Below are 17,087 nucleotides of genomic sequence, written 5' to 3'. Positions count from 1 at the left end.
TTCATAGTGATATTATTATGATATTATAGCATAATTATGATGTATTTGATGCAAGACAGGTCATATAAGGTGTCACTGTAAAAGTTATGATTTGCTGAATATAATTATCCTATTTGTATGCATGTATCATTTTGTATCTGAAGTTATAAATACTAACTATGTATCTGTACTTCAAATGTAGTTGCACCTGGGTAATGCCCACTAGACAAGATGCTTTCAGTCTAGATAGCTGGTTGGGAAGGGCCTATTCAGGGCAATGAGCCATTAGGGAAAACAACAGGCCTTAGGAGAAGCTTATCTCCCAACTGCTGAGCCCTCCAGAGAGCCTGTAAGTAGTGGCCGCTATGACTCTCCAAGGACATGTGATCAGGCCACATGCTTCTGTACTCCAGCTTGGGATGTTAGTACAGTATTTTTCCACAAACCAATCTGGGAACCAAGTTTTGAAACAAAGGGTTCCTGCCATATGCTAAAGCTATATAAGGCAAGGAGTGACCTCATCTGTTGGTCTTCACTCCCCACATCAGAGGACTCCGGGAAACACCTGAAGAACAAAGACTGAACTGGGGGAAGTGTTGGACCCAGGCTAAAGGGATTTCTAGCCTGTGTATGAAGACCTGAGAAACCCAAGTTGTAAAGCTAATACAGTTTGTGCCTTATGTATCTACAAGTCTGCCTGTACCATCAATTAGGGTGAGAATCTGCTAATTCATATCCGATCTATCTAGTATATTAAGCTTAGTTTGTGTTTTTGTTTATTTGCTAGGTAATTTGCTTTGATCTGTTTGCTTATAATCAGTTAAAATCTATCTTGTAGTTAATAAATTTATTTTATGTTTTAATCTAAACCAGTAAGTTTGGAATGAAATGCATTGGAATCTTGGCTCAGAAGGGCTGTTGCATATTCCTCTCCACATTGAGGGGGAGGCAAACTGGATAATAAATTCATACTGGCTGGGATTTGGACCAGGACAGGATGGTACAGCTCTGGGGTCCTAGGTGGGAAGCTGGTGGTTACCTTGGCTTTAGCCTTTCTACTATTGGTTCACATGCAGTGGCTAGTCAGAAAGCCTACATGTAACTGCAGCTGGGTGTGTCCAGTGGTGAGCTGGAGCCGGTTCGCACCGGTTCACGCAAACCGGTTGTTAAATTTTGAAGCAGTTTTAGAACCGGTTGTTAACCCGCTTCCCTGAGAGGGGGCGCTGCGGCTTTGATGGGCTCCAGCCGGGAAGTGATGTAATTCCTCCTCTGGCCGCGGGGGAGCTGAGTTCCAGGAGCCATGTGGGCTGCTGCCTGGCCCTGGGCATGGGCCATGTTGCTGCTACTACTCCCCCAACCCCTGGCCCTGGGGCTCCCGCTGCTGCCTGGTGGGTCGCCGGCTGCTCTGCTGGGCCTGGGCTGCGTCCTGCTGCTCGGGCTGCTCCAAGCCACTCTCCCCATGAGTACCCGCAGCCAGCCCCTGCTGCACCCCCTGCCCTGCCCTAGGGTGACCAGATTACATGAACAAAATATCGAGACACATGGGGGGCAGGTCCGGAGTGCCGCCGAAGCAAAAAAAAAAAAAAAAAAAGCCGAGCCAGAGCGCTGCACCCCCTGCCCTATGTCCAGCCAACCCCTGCCACACTCCCCTGCGGCCCTGCCCGAAGCCAGCCAGCCCCACACATCCGTCTCCAGCCAGCCCCGCACCCCCGTCTCCAGCCAGCCCCACACCCCCTGCCCTGCCTGCACCAGCCCCACACCCCCAGCCCTGCCTGCAGCCAGCCCCGCACCCCCTGCCCGCAGTCAGCCCCTGCCGCACCCCCTGCCCTGTCTGCAGCCAACCCCTGCCGCACCCCCCTGCGGCCCTGCCCGAAGACAGCCAGCCCCACACACCCCTGTCTCCAGCCAGCCCTGCACCCCCCTGCCCTGCCTGCAGCAAGCCCCTACCTCTAGCCAGCCCCACACCCCCCATCTCCAGCCAACTCCGCACTCTCCTGTCTCCAGCCAGCCCTGCACCCCCTGCCTCCAGCTAGCCTGCCCCATGTCCCTGTCTACAGCCAGCCCCACGTCCACTGGTGCCCTGCAGTTCCCAGGGCAGTAACCCTGTACACCTGCTTCAATGAGGGGGGCAGGGACCAGCTGGGACCCACACATGTGCACACCCTAGGGGACCAGACAGCAAGTATGAAAAATCGGGACGGCGGTGGGGGGTAATAGGAGCCTATATAAGAAAAAGACCCAAAAATCGGGACTGTCCCTATAAAATCGGGATATCTGGTCACCCTAGCACACCCCCAGGGAGTGGTGGGGCCTACACACGTGAAAGGGAGCTCATTTCTAGTTCAGGCCCATCTTTTTAAAAAAGAACTTTAGGTAGGGTTAACATACATCCGTATTTTCCCGGACATGTTCTTAAATTGCTGTCCGGGAAAATACGGACGTATGGTAACCCTATTGGTACAACAAATACATACTGTGGCACATCCCTTAAATCAGAACTTTTTATAGGGAACTGATTGTTAAGATTTTGGCAGCTCATCACTGGGTGTGTCCCTATCTGCATGTATGTTGGTTGAAGTGTAAGGCCGGGAGCATGTCTGCAGCTTGTCACAGCAGCACGGTATGAGAGGGAGCCCCGGCTGGTGGGTCAGAGGGCTCAGTGGTACCCCAATTCCAGGTGGCATCCCGGCGGGGGGGAAACCATCACACTCTGATTCCAGGAGAATTTCAGCTTTCATTTACAACATTTCTAGCCCTCATGGATGCAGACAACCCTAAAGACTGAAAAACCAGGAAGCAAATGAAAAGGCCCCCAACATGTTTTTAAAATGTCATGAGTTTAAAGCCAAATCTGTGATTTTGGGGTGTCTGATTATTTTTGAATACTTGGGACTAGCAATAGTGCAGTAGCCTCATCAGGCTGCCAAGCTTTAGTCAGTTTACCACGTAGCTTCCCCACTCAAAGGCAATCACAGATGGAAAAGCATAAAACCGTATGATGTAGGAGTTTGGATACTCCTTTGGTGGCTGATTTTCTCCACAATTTTGCTATTTTTAATTTTCTTATTAATTCTATTTTACTGTCCCAGCTGATCAATTGCATCCACAGTTAAAGGGGAACAATAATATTTTTTTCTGCCCCAATCCATCACAGCAGCCACCTATACCCTTTAGATCGAGTAAACTGAGCCCCCAGTTAGGGTGACCAGATGTCCTGATTTTATAGGGGACAGTCCCGATTTTTGGGTCTTTTTCTTATATAGGCTCCTATTACCCCCCACCTCCGTCCCGATTTTTTCACACTTGCTGTCTGGTCACCCTACCCCCAGTGGCCAGTGTAGTGCAGCACCAGCCCTCTCTGCAGAAAGGAGTCTGCGCTGGTAAATGGTTTCTATAGCAGCAGCAAGGTTGGCAAACAGGACTGAGCAGAGACAGCAAGAGTTTCCAACCTCCCAAGGCATTTAAGCTGTTACTCTTCTGCACTGCTCCTTCTTCTGAACGATACATGTAGGAGATGCAGCCTGGTAAGTCCTGAAGCTCAGCAATGCTGTCTGCTTGTGTGTGAATAACCAGTGTGCTGTCAGTGCCGGGGGGAACTGGGGGAGGATTGCCCTTGGGACTAGATTGTAATGAAGATCCTGCTCTAATGGAGGCAAGTTGCAAAGGAGACCAGAGGGTCATTTTACTTTATTTTGAGACAAAAACGAGCTGCGGCATAGACTAAAAATGTTTCCAACTGAATCAGACCTGAAGCCCCAGACACCTAGAATCTATGTTATTAGTAAAGAAGCAGGACGGACAGTGTGGGGGAGGGGAGGAAGGAGGAATGACAATAATTACCTATATTTATATTGCGCCTTTCATCTGGAAGGATCTCAAAGCTCTTTATTGACTGATGGCCAATTCAGCAGTAACATTCATCCTGCACAACCCAACTGAATTCAGTGGGATCATACAGTGTGCAAGTTAGAACCAAATTCAGCCCTGAGGATCAAATCCTGAAATCCTTCTCCAGCAGGGAGTTTTGACCCAGTAAGGACTGAGGACAGCCATAACTTGCCCTTAAATTAATTAACTTCAACACAGGGATCACTCAACCTAAGGCTGCCATCTGTCCTGTTATTTCCAACATTACATTGATTTCCTCAGGGAGACACCATGCGTCACCAGCAGTATTTGTGGGACCAGCTATGGAATCAGCTCTAAAGCCTGAAAAACATAATCATGTGGGGAAATTGGGTTGTGATGTGCTAAAACAAAATCCATGTCACCCCATTGAGTGGCAGGATTTTACTTCATTGGACAAACTTCCAAAAGTGGAAACTCAAGCACGACTACTTAACGTTTCACTTTACTATGTATGTGAATTGGAGTGTGCATTAGTAATATTTAGGCTGCTTGATTTTTAGGATATTTTCGTCTCTAAATGCAAATTGGTACTCAAAGCCACCACAAACTGTCTCTCTTTTTAAGAAAATATGTGAATTTCATGTAAAACATTTAGTGCTTGGTATTAATCACAATTAAAGATAATCTTATTTCTAAACATCTGTGACAGAGAGACAGTAGAGTGAGTCAAAACTGTCATCAAGGTAAAAAAAGAGTTTAGAAACCTAAAGATGTATATTATTTTAATATAATACAACATAGCCCATAGTCAAATATAAGACCAAAAAACCCCACAGGGCGAGGAGAGAGAATGTTAGCCCAATTCTGCTCACTTTGTTCATGTGCATAATCCTTTCATAATATTGAAATCAGTAGGATTAGACCCATAAACAAGGTGAGTAGAATTTAACACTTCAAGATGTATCTAAACACTATGAAAGTTGAAAATGTGCATCAAACCTTTGAATTTTAAAGATCATGTCAATTAAATATCTGCATCAATGATATATTCCTAGTGTGTGCATAACTGAGTATACCGTGTCATTTCTAATTCCAGAAAAGTCAAAGAAATTCTCTGCTTCAAAAATGACTCACACACGCAACCTGGCACCTAGTTTCAAGTGAGTAGAACAGCACTATAGCATCCCTTAGGGATTTTCTGTGAACTTTGTTTCAAAAAGATATTTAGGCAATATTGGGATGGACAGTACTGTATTATAATCTGACTATATATGCACATTACCTACCACTGGAGCCCAATTGGCTCTTTACTTGTATAGATTTGTCAGACCGTTTACTTATAAAGCTACTAGCAACTCTTCCTCCAAATTAAACTACCTTTTAAAATTACTTTCCTGGCATATGTGAAGATTAGAATCCTCTTGGTGTTCTTTGTTTAACGGAAAAGTTATTATTTATACGGGCTCAAAAGTGTGCTAAGTGCCTTGTAGTGTAGACAAATGTCCTTGTCTCAAAGAACTTACAGTCTAAGACAATGTATAGGAGGAGGAGGTGGTATACAGATTAGGAAACAAGCTACAGACTAAGAGTTTGATTTTAGCAACATGTTGAACACTCTGGCCCTGATCTAACAAGACATTTAAGCATATGCTTAATTTTAAATAGGATTAATTCCAGTGGATTCAGTAGGACTATTCACTTGCTTAAGTCCTTTGGTGGATCGGGGCCAGAGTAAGGATGTTAAGCATTCTTTCCCTCCCTCCCTCCCTATTTTTCTAAGACCAGGTCTACACTATAAACTTACATTGGTATAACTATGTGGCTCAGGGGTGTGAAAAATCCACCCCCACCCCCACCGAGCAACGCAGTTATACCGACCTAACCTCCAGTGTAGACAGCACTATGTTGGTGGTAGAGCTTCTCCCATGCAATAGCTACCGCCTCTCACAGAGGTGGATTAACTACCCCGACAGGAAAAGCTCCTCTCATTGGCACCGTAGCATCTTCACTGAAGTGCTACAGCGGTGCAGCTATGCCTCTGCAGTGTTTTTTTGTAGACCTGCTCGGCCTAACCCTCCTTGATGGAAGAGAATAGGTGAGATAAGGCTCATGGAAGAAGTGTTTTGGGGTTTTTTAAGATGAGAGTGGGGGGTAGGACTTTTAAATATGCTGAAGGGAAAGTCAATGGGAGTTTGGTGCTTAAGGGTATGTCTACACAGAGTTTTTGCGCTGTAAGTTTCACCGGTGATAGGGAACCAGTGAAAGTAAAGTGCTGGTTTGTGTAGTCACTTAATTCCTCAGATGTCAGTGTGTTTACATTAGCAGCACTTCCATCTCCGATGAGAGCAGCGCTCTAGGGCAACTATCCCACAGTGCAGCTCTCTCCAGTTTGATGATGGGTCTTGTGGGAAGGGAGGGGGGTGATCGTGGGGCATCCTGGGTCCCTGCACAGCCTCCTCTCCCCAGACACTGATCAGCTCCAGGAGCTCAGCATTGCTCCAAGCAGGGGATCCGGAGCAGGAATTGTCACCCGGCCAGATAAGTGAGCACTTGCCAAGAAAACAGGAAGGGGAGTTTCAAAGTTCCCAGAGTTTTACAGGCGGACAGGTGAATGTCTGTTTACCTGGCAACAGAGCAGCAGAGCTGCTGGCTAGAGTGGTCACCTCGGCACTGTGGGATATCCTCAGGTGGCTAAAAGCTTTGTAAACAGGAAGAATGTGTCTTCACTTGCACATCACCACAAAAGCATCACCTGTAAGAGCTGTATGCCTCTCATGGAGGGAGATTTCTTTTTGTGGTGAAACTTCTGAGTTTCACTGCAAAAAGTCATTGGCAAGTGTAGGCGCTCCCACGTATTTTGCGCCAAAAAGGGACTTTTTCCGCTTTAAATGGCAAGTGTAGACATACCCTAACTCTCTTAGGCCTTGTCTACACTGCCACTTTACAGCGCTGAAACTTTCTCGCTCAGGGGTGTGAACCCCCCCCCCCCCCGAGCGCTGCAAGTTTCAGCACTGTAAAGTGGCAGTGTAGACAGTGCACCCATGCTCCCAGCGCTGGTAGCGACTCCTCTCGTGGGGGTGGTTCTTTTACAGTGCTGGTAGAGCTCTCTCCCAGCGCTGGTGCTGCGACTACACAGCCATGTTAAAGCGCTGCCACGGCAGCACTTCAACGTTGGTAGTCAAGACAAACTCTTAGATACTTTTGAAGAACTCCAACTTTGCTCAGAATGAGATTTCCAGCCATTTTTTCCCCTTTCCTCCCTATGACTGGAAAGGTCTTAATGGGCCATTTCACCTTGAATGGTCCCTTGAAATATGTGTTAACTCCTTATGCTAAACAATTGGTTCCACCTTGTATTTAACTGTGACGCTCTGAGGCCTGGTCTACACTGGGGCGGGGGGTAGGGGAGGAGAATAGATCTAAGTTACGCAACTTCAGCTACGTGAATAACGTAGCTGAAGTCGACATACTTCGATTGACTTACCGTGGTGTCTTCACCGTGGTGAGTCGACTGCTGCCGCTCCCCCGTCGACTCCGCTTGGGCCTCTCACGGCAGTGGAGTACAGAAGTCGACAGGAGAGTGCTCGGGGATCGATTTATCGCATCTACACTAGACGTGATAAATTGAACCCCGCTGGATCGATCGCTGCCCGCTGATCCGGTGGGTAGTGTAGACATACCCTGAGTATGTTTCCCAGACCTGAACAAAAGCTCTTTGTAAGCTAGAAAGCTTGTCTCTCTCACCAACAGAAGTTGGTCCAATAAAACTGATTTTCAAACTTTTTAGGCTGCATACCCCTTTCCAAATAATGTAGTCTACCACATATCCCCAGCTGAGATAGTCATACTATACCTGTGGTTAGATTGCCAAGACTTACTATATAAAGTGCATTGTCCATTGTTATAGGATTTTTCTCACATACCCCCCGATGGGAGCTGTGTACCCCTAGGGATACGCGTACCCCAGTTTGAAAACCACTGAAATAAAAGATATTATCTCACCCACCTGGTCTCTCTAATTTCAAGCCATAGGGAAGCCAGTAGAAGAAAGCATAGGAGAGGAAGGCATATATCATGCAGCAGAGTCATGAGGAAAATGATATTGCATTGTGAGCATTGATGATGTGTGACAGACTCTGCAGGGGAACCCAGGGTTCTGAGGCATTTATGTTTTTTAAATGAATCACTTCTCCCCATAGCCTACTATCACAAAACTAGAATTTTTCTTTTTAAGGAAGCTTGACATTCACGGTTTCTGGGTAACTTGGATTATTATAGTTAACATTGCTAACATCTTTTCACTCATTAAAAGGGGGATAAAAGAGAAGAGCTTAATTTAAAGGCCTCAGATTTCACTTTTGTATCACAAGTATTTACAATACTTCAGAGCAGTAGAAATGTTTCCATGATTTAAAATCCAAGGGAAATAGTGTTTCTTTAAGCTAATTCATTCCCTGCAGCGTTTGCAACCCAGCCCAGCCATCAGAACATTGTGATAGTGGTATAAATACGAAAACTGGCTAGAAACAAGACTGAGATGGATTCGTTCCTTTTCAGTGTCCAACATAAGCATAATGCTGAATGGTTTTTAATATTCTTTCATTTTTAATAATACAGTGTAATTAACAAAATGAGCCAGGAATATTTTTAATGCTCTATTGGACTCCTTCACTCCCTCCACTGGAGAACCATGTAAGAGGGGGCTTGAGAAGCTCTGGCAGAACCTCCTGTTGAATATCTTCTCACAAGGAAGGAGTTGAGCCCCTCTGAAGTTTGGGGGAGCCATGTACACAAAGCCTTCCCACTACTCTGCAGCACTCCAGTCTCTCCCACCCCTTGGTTACCTGGCTCTGCTAGGAACTTTTATACCCTGCCACACCTGCAGCTGCACTTTTATGTCCCCTTCACTCATAGGACTGGAGCCTAGGGCCCTGCTATTTAGCAAATAAAGTTTTAGGGCCAGGTTATGGAGGCTTCAGGGCCATAAAGGAGCCACAACTGTCCTGGGGAGAATTTCCCTATGTCAGCAGCTATGCAGGGCTGTCATAAATGCCCCTCCTGTTGCAGAGTAGGGAGTATGCAGGGGTGTGTCTGCATAGTGCTGAATGTTACAGGGATTTCTGGGCTGCTTTGCAGCCCTGCTGTAAATAAGAGCAGCTCAGGAGCTGCTAAACCACATGCTTATGCATATACCAGCCACCACAGCAGCCCAGACTCCAAGGGGAAGGAGGGTACAAAAGATACATGAAGTCACCTTCCCCCAGTCCCAGCCCAAGGCTGTGCGTGTAGTGCTATGGTGCAGCTGTAAAGTGGTGCCTTGTTGTTCAAGCTGCAGATGTGGTGGCTGGATAGAAACAGGGGCCCATCAATAGGGTGACCAGATGTCCAGATTTTATAGGGACAGTCCCAATTTTGGGGTCTTTTTCTTCTACAGGCTCCTATTACCCCCACCCCCTGTCCCAATTTTTCACATTTGCTGTCTGGTCATCCTAGCCATCAATAGTGTGAAATGGTAGGTGGAGAAGTCCCAAGAGGTTGAGAGACAGCTGCAGAACAACCCTTGTGGGTGGGGAAGGGGGAGGGCAAGGAGATGAGACCAGACTGGAGTGATTCAGAAGAATGAGCACAGCTGAGAGAACACCCTGTCCTGGAGATCACAACTTGCAAATAGCATTGAATGCTTAGCACAGCATTCAAACTGTTAACACCGGACATGGCACATGACTCTGTCATGGTTTTTGAAAAGCATGAAATAAGAGACCTACAAACACCCAGCAGAGGAAGCAGCTTGACATATATCATGGATTTTATTTTCTTCAAACCAACCCCACCCCCCGCCCATCTAAGTCATTGATTGATTGAGCTCCTGCTGTCTGCAAACTGCCATCTGAGAAGTGTGGGAACTCCAGGTTGCTGAAGAGATAAACTTGAATCAGACCTTATGTCTACACTGCAAGTAGACACCATTGACTGGCCCATGGCTGCTGACTCGGGGTCACAAGCTCGGGCTGTTTAATTGTGTTGAAGATGTCCCAGGCTCTAGTCCCTGCAAGGTGGGAGCCTAATCAGCTGGTGTTATAACTATAAAGGGAAGGGTAACAGCTGTCCTGTGTACAGTACTATAAAATCCCTCCTGGCCAGAGACTCCAAAATCCTTTTCCCTGTAAAGGGTTAAGAAGCTCAGGTAACCTGGCTGGCACCTGACCTAAAGGACCAATAAGGGGACAAGATACTTTCAAATCTTGGGGGGGGAAGGCTTTTGTTTGTGTTCTTTGTTTGGTTGTGTGTTCGTTCTCGGGACTGAGAGGGACCAGACATCAATCCAGGTTCTCCACATCTTTCTAAACAAGTCTCTCCTATTTCAAACGTGTAAGTAAATAGCCAGGCAAGGCGTGTTAGTTTTCCTTTGTTTTCTCAACTTGTAAATGTACCTTTTACTAGAGTGTTTATCTTTGTTTGCTGTACTTTGAACCTGAGACTAGAGGGGAGTCCTCTGAGCTCTTTAAGTTTGATTACCCTGTAAGGTTAATTTCCATACTGATTTTACAGAGATGATTTTTACCATTTTTGTTTAATTAAAAGCTTTCTTTTTAGAACCTGATTGATTTTTCCTTGTTTTAAGATGCAAGGGGTTTGGATCTTGATTCACCAGGAGTTGGTGGGAGGAAGGAGGGGGGATGGTTAATTTGTCCCTGTTGTAGATCCCAGGGGGGTTGGAACTGTATTCACCAGGAGTTGGTGGGAGGAAGGAGGGGGAATGGTTAATTTCTCCTTGTTTTAAAATCCAAGGGGTTTGGATCTGTATTCACCAGGGAATTGGTGAAGGTTTTTCAAGGCTTCCCAGGGAGGGAAAATTGATGGTGGCAGCGGAACCAGAGCTAACCTGGTAGTTAAGCTTAGAAGTTTTCATGCAGGCCCCTACATTTGTACCCTAAAGTTCAAAGTGGGAATCCAGCCTTGACAGCTGGCAAAGGCCAACCATGAGTTTTTAATTACAGTGTAGACATATCCTAAGAGGAAACATCATCCGCAGCCTGAGGCAGAGGTGAATGGCCTGCATACTGGGTCCAATCAGTTCTTGAATTTGGGTAGTGGAGGAGGTGGGGGTTTTAATTTGTTTTTTAATCTAAGGTGGGAAAATGCTTATTTGAATATAAATCAGTAAAGATGGATCTCAGAAGTACATGTTCCATTTATGCTAAAAATATTGAAGTGTCATCAAAAAGTTGACTAAGACTGGAAGTTGCAGTCAGTATAGAACCTGAAGCTCTAATATATATTGGAGGAGGGATAGCTCAGTGGTTTGAGCATTAGCCTGTTAAACTATGGATTGTGAGTTCAGTCCTTGAGGGGGCCACTTAGGGATCTGGGGCAAAATCAGTACTTGGTCCTGCTAGTGAAGGTAGGGGGCTGGACTCAATGACCTTTTGGGAGCCCTTCCAGTTCTATGAAATAGGTATAACTCCATATATTATTTATGTTAAAGTCAGAAAATATGGACTTTCATACAGATCCCATCGCAAGTTTTTCTGTCCTGACCGCTGCAAACTTGTGTATTAAGGATAAGATACAATAGACTATGGTTTTGCCGAAAGCAAAAGGTAAGGTCTGTTCCATCTAGTGGCTCAAGAATTATTAAAAAACTAAACCAAAACAAAACATAGGCATGTAGGAGTCTTTGACATTGATTGTATTGCCATCTGAAGGCCCATTACTTGGTAATAGGAACCAGTAGAACAAAAGCAGATTAGACACCTCACCTTCCTCCTCTTTTTTTGTAACAGATTTGTGTGCCAGCTTCCATAAATGAGACAGTTACTTTCAGAGGGGCTAAGGTTGATTTTCAAAGGAGCACCAACAAACAGATGCCACTGTGGGTATAACCTCTAGAGCAGTGATGGGCAACCTGCGGCGTGCCAGCAGTGGCTGCTTCCCGCAACTCCCATTGGCCAGGAATGGCAAACCGCGGCCACTGGGAGCTGTGGGGGTCCATGCCTGTGGACAGTTAACGTAAACAAACTGTCTTGCAGCCTGCCAGCGGATTACCCTGACCGGCCGCATGTGGCCCACTGGTTGCTGCTCTAGAGTATATTGAAATATGCTTTGTAAAAAAAAAAACAAACCTCACCTTTGCTTTTCTTTCTCTCGCTGCAGACAAATGGATACGCTGAGTTCAATTGAGGCAGAGTACATAAAGAATCTACAGAAAGAAGTCTACCTACTGGAACTTGAGACATCATTTCTATATCCTTTAACAAACCCAAAACTTTATTTAAAAAGCTATTTATTTTCTCTGACAGAATACCATATTGCACCTGATAAAGAATTACAGAATGTTACAGCATTCATTTGGGGAACTGTACTTAATTCTCCTTCTAGAAAAAAACCCATAGTTGAATCATTTCATTTACTGTAGGACACGAAGATGATTCCTTTTGTGTGGTGCTCTATGGATGATTCTTCCTTGTTCGGAATGTGTGTGCGAGTCCCCTTGTTTGGGAGGATACATTTGATCCCTGCAGGTTTCATGGGTATGCTCTCATCTTAGTTTGAGAATAGACTGAATTCTATAGGGAAAGGACTTTCTCACCCCTGGGGATGGAGTATAGCAGAGACTGTGACAGCCTCTGTTAGATTGAACTTTTGTCTTGGATACAAAGTTCAGTTACCTGTTTGGAGACTATGGCTTGGTCTACACTACAAAGTTAGGTAGAGGCAAGGCAGCTTACATCGACCTACCTGTGCATGTCTCTACATGTAAATTGGTCTCCCACCGCTGTAAGCTCCCCGTTATGCCGACATAGTAACACTGCCACCCCAACTGGTTGCCTGGCATGGTGAGCACATCTAGCAGCTCTCCATTGTTGAGTGCAACTGGCCAGCTGATCATGTCAGCAACACACTCCAGACGCACTCCTGCATGAAGTAGACAGGAGATATTGGATCTCCTGTGCCTGTGGGGAGAAGAGGCTGTGGAAGCATAGCTATGAACCAGCTGTAGAAATGTCGACAAGACATCTATGAGTAGAGTGCTCGGGGGATGCAGGAGGAGAAGTATGACAGGGACCAGCAGCAGTGCCACATGAAAGCCGAGGACCTGCGTCAGGCATACTCGAAGGCCAGGGAGACCAACAATTGATCCACTACTAAGCCACAGATGTGCCACTTTTACAAAGAGCTGCATGTCAGGAAGTCTGCAATACTCTGCCAAAAGTTTCTACGGAGGGCTGCCTTATTTCTTCCTCCACAGTAGGACACTTTCCCACACCACTCAGCAGTTACTGCAGCAGGCACCATTGCAGTACACAAATGATCAGCATATGGGCATGGGCGGCGGGTGAACCCCCACTTTGGGGAGATTCTGCCCAAGACCCTGCCCCCCACACACTGGAGCCCCAACCCCCCCCCCCCAGGAAAAGCCCTGAGGGCCCCCACCCAACTGGAGGAGCCTGGGCCCGCTAGCCCCAGAGCTGGGGTGAGCTGCCACCCCCCCAAGACGCCAGGCCAGCCCCAGTGCCTCCAGAGTCAGGACGGGCCCAGCGCGAGCTGGCAGCCTCCCTGAGTGCCAGCTCCTCCCACCGCCGAGCCGCCAGCCCCAGCACCCGGCTCAGCCTCCTCAGTCAGCCAGCTGCTGGCTCTCTGCATCGCTTCTCACTCCCCTGTCCCAAGGAAGAGGGACGTGGCAAGCAGTGGGGACCTTTGTGGGGGATGGACTGGAGGAGACGGTGGGGAAGGGGCGGGGCCACCTTGGCCCAGTTATCCAGTGGCAGGTCAGCGACAGCACCCTTGCCTATTATACCCGCTGCCCATGCATGTGGGTCGGGGCAGCTTGGGACACCAACAGCAGCTGTGCTCTGTCTGCCTCTGTTACCCTCAGGAATGAGATGTCAGCTAAAATCCCCACTTCCTGAGGAAAAGGGTGCCAGAATTCAGTCCCATTGTCCTATACTATTAGAATCCTGCAACTGAGAAATTCCCTTTTCATTTCCCCAAACCCTGGAAGGCTACACTCACCATGGCAGGTGCTGAGGCACCAAGCACAAGCAATCCCAAGCATAAGTAAGAATGTAGTGCTGTTGAGCTGGTTGGTGTACAGCTTCATAAGTCAGGGGAGCAAAGGGTAGGCTGGATCCCCCAGGATTACTATTAGCATTTCCCATGGGGGAAAGTAATACTAAATACTTACCTGTACGAGGGCCTGGCTCTGGGCCCCCGGAAGGGGCTGGGCCTTGGGCAGAAGGGGCAAGGCTGGGAGTCAGCCTCCCGCAGCCAGCCCCTCCGCACTGCCTGGCCTGTGCCACCTGGGGCTCCAACGGTGATTTAAAGGGCCCGGGTCCCCGGCCACTGCTGCTACTGCAGCAGCGGCAGCCAGGAGCCCTGGGCCCATTTAAATCGCTGGTCCTGGGGCAGGTGCCCCTTCCCCTACTCCCCATCGTCAGCCCAGGAAGGGGGGGGAAAAGGGGCAACGACATTAAAACGCTGCCACAGTGCTTTAAGTCGTTGCCCCTTTTGCACCCCCCTTCCCCATCAGCAGCCCTGCTGGTAGGGTCCCTACTGGCAGGGCCGCCGACAGGAAGGGCAAAAGGGGCAGCGACGTTAAAGCGTTGCTGTGGCAGTGCTTTAATGTCGGCTGGGTACAGGCCAGTACCAACTTCTTAGCGGTATGCTGTACCATCCTACTTTCACTCCTGGCATTTCCACATCCCCAATCGTAATCTGCCAATTGGGAAAGAAAGTCCTTGCCTGTACCCATTGCCAAAACTTCCCAAAAGAGAGTGCACTGGGGACAGTTGCAAGTTGCACAGTGGGATGCATACACATGGTGCACCACACTCTGCATCAATCCAAGTACTCCTGGTGACTACACACGCCATCAACACAAGGAGCCAAGTATACATGGGCAGTAGCAACACGCTAACCGCGGTGGCTGCATGCCGACGTAACTTGAGTTGACATAAGTTTGTAGTGTAGACAGCCTATGAAATGAACGACCGCATCACTTCTCCCTACTCCCTAACAGGATTCTGAAATCAAATCAACCAGGGATCTAAGAAAACTTTATCTATTCATCTTACACAACACGAGGGGCTGGTCTACACTGAAAAGTTACAACAGCATAAAAATCCACACCCTTTAGAGCAGAGGTAGGCAACCGACGGCACACGTGCCAAAGGCTGCATGCAAGCTGATTTTCAGTGGCACTCACACTGCCCGGGTCCTGGCCAGTGGTCCGGGGGGCTCTGCATTTTAATTTAATTTTAAATGAAGCTTCTTAAACACTTTAAAAACCTTATTTACTTTATATACAACAATAGTTTAGTTATATATTATAGACTTATAGAAGGAAACCTTCTAAAAAGGTTAAAATGTATTACTGACACACGAAACCTTAAATTAGAGTGAATAAATGAAGACTCGGCACACCACTTCTGAAAGGTTGCCGACCCCTGCTTTAGAGAGAGCGCTAAGCCAACATAACACTGATGTAGACAGTGCTAGGTTAACAGAACAATTCTTCTGTTGATCTACCTACCACCTCTTCAGGGTGGTGAATGACCTAGTGATGAGTGAACCCCTCCCGTCAGTGGAGGTAGTGTCTGCAATGAAGCACTATGTCAGTGCAGTTGTAGCGTTTTAAGTGTAGACATAGCCAAGGTTTGATTGGGCAAAATTACACAGACCCACAAACGAAGAATAATTAAGCTGGTTTAAATCAAGAGCATGGACCTGATCTTGCATTCCATGCTCACCCAATTGATTTCAATGGGTATTTTAGATGCATGAAGGTTACAAGGGTCAGTTCCTACCTAAGAATCTAGACTAAGGAATCAGGTTTTTACATATGATAACTAAAGAGGAGTGATCAAAAACCGGCTGAAAAATAAAATTATTTCTTGGGGTTTGTGTTTTGGCTGAACATTTAATTAGACTTGCAGAAGAAATAGCAGTCAGCTTAGACACAAGGTCCTTATTGTAAGAAGGGTAATAGTGTTACTGTACACTTGTTAAGGTCCTTGTTTTTAAAGTAAAAATGCACTCTTGGCTGGAATTTATTGTAATTGGAGTCTTGCAGGAAAAATAATTTCTGGAGGCTCATTTGCTCCCTTCTGCTGCATATTGAGAGGGGAGAAAAAAAAAGTCAGAGAGAGCATGTAGAAAATGGGTAAGAGCACTGTACAGAGAGCAAAAGCCTGAAGTGTTTGCCCCCACCACAGAGACTGACTTTTACCTTTCCCTGGGGGTGCTCCACCCCTGCTCCGCCCCAGGCCCCACCCTGCTCCGCCCCTTCCCCCAAGGCCCCACACTCGCTCTGCCTCTTCCTGTCGCCACTCCATCTCCTCCCCCTCCCCCAAGGCTTTACCCCCACCCCGCCTCTTCTCACCCCCCACACTGCTCCCGCCCCTGAGCACCCTGCCTTCGCTCCACCTCTTCCCATCCCCGCTCCTCCCTCTCCCTCCCAGTGCTTCCTGCCCACCGCTGAACAGCTGATCCGTGGTGGACAGAAGGCACTAGGAGGGAGGGGGAAGAGCTAATTGGCAGAGCCCACCGAACAGCTATTTGGCAGGTGGCTGCTGAACACTCACTATTTTTTTTTCTGTGGGTGCTCCAGACCTGGATCACCCACGAAGTTGGCGCCTATGGTCCCCACTGCCACACAGATACTTTCAACCTCTCAGGGCCGGCTCCAGCTTTTTTGCCACCCCAAGTAGCGAAGCGGAAAAAAAAAAAAAAAAAGACAAAGCCACGATCAGTGGCACTTCGGTGGCAGCTCAGCCGTGCCGCTTCATTCTTCGGTGGCGGGTCCTTCCCTCTGAGAAGGGCTGAGGGACTGGCCGCCGAATTGCCGCCAAAGACTTGGACGTGCTGCTCCTTTCCATTGGCCGCCCCAAGCACCTGCTTCCTTCGCTGGTGCCTGGAGCCGGCCCTGCAACCTCTGTTCCACCACAACACAAGAGCTCAGCTGCACCTGACTGCTCACCAGAGAGGGAGGAGAAGTCAGGAAACAGCTGTTCTGCTTGGCACATTTCCCTTGAAAACTAGCATGTTATTTGCTCTGGGCATCAGAAACTTCCCTTTTTTTTGGCTTTGCTACACCCTCAAGGGGATCTGCATGCCCAGGAGGCCAGCCAGTGGGAGGAGGGGAGATGTGGACAGTGGGGGTGGGGATGGGTGCAGATTGCTGCAGGGTTTTCCCCTGCTAATGCAATGATCCCCAACCACACCCGCTCCCCCATCTGCAGAGTCGATGTGGCAGCTGT

The 17,087-nt window shown here is 47.6% G+C and overlaps 1 protein-coding gene across 3 annotated transcripts in view; it reads left to right on the top strand.

The window, feature by feature from the left end:
• Nucleotides 1–543: 543 nt before the first annotated feature.
• LOC101940943 (protein Daple-like) overlaps nucleotides 544–17,087 on the top strand; it is a 47,705-nt gene continuing 31,161 nt past the window's right edge. The window contains exons 1-3 of one of the 3 annotated variants that reach the window (XM_065585799.1): nucleotides 544–693; nucleotides 4,925–4,988; nucleotides 11,983–12,073. In XM_065585799.1, coding sequence (XP_065441871.1) covers nucleotides 4,954–4,988; nucleotides 11,983–12,073 — 126 coding nt within the window. In that variant the 5' untranslated portion in view covers nucleotides 544–693; nucleotides 4,925–4,953. Of the gene's footprint in view, nucleotides 694–3,345; nucleotides 3,504–4,720; nucleotides 4,763–4,924; nucleotides 4,989–11,982; nucleotides 12,074–17,087 lie in introns of those variants that run through there. The other 2 variants (XM_065585797.1, XM_065585798.1) reach the window with 2 other exon arrangements.

Source organism: Chrysemys picta, chromosome 2, assembly GCF_011386835.1.
Source record: "Chrysemys picta bellii isolate R12L10 chromosome 2, ASM1138683v2, whole genome shotgun sequence".
NCBI classification, from domain to species: Eukaryota; Metazoa; Chordata; order Testudines; family Emydidae; genus Chrysemys; species Chrysemys picta.
The sequence above is the reverse complement of the archived record's forward strand: the minus strand, read 5'-3'. Positions and strand labels throughout refer to the sequence as shown.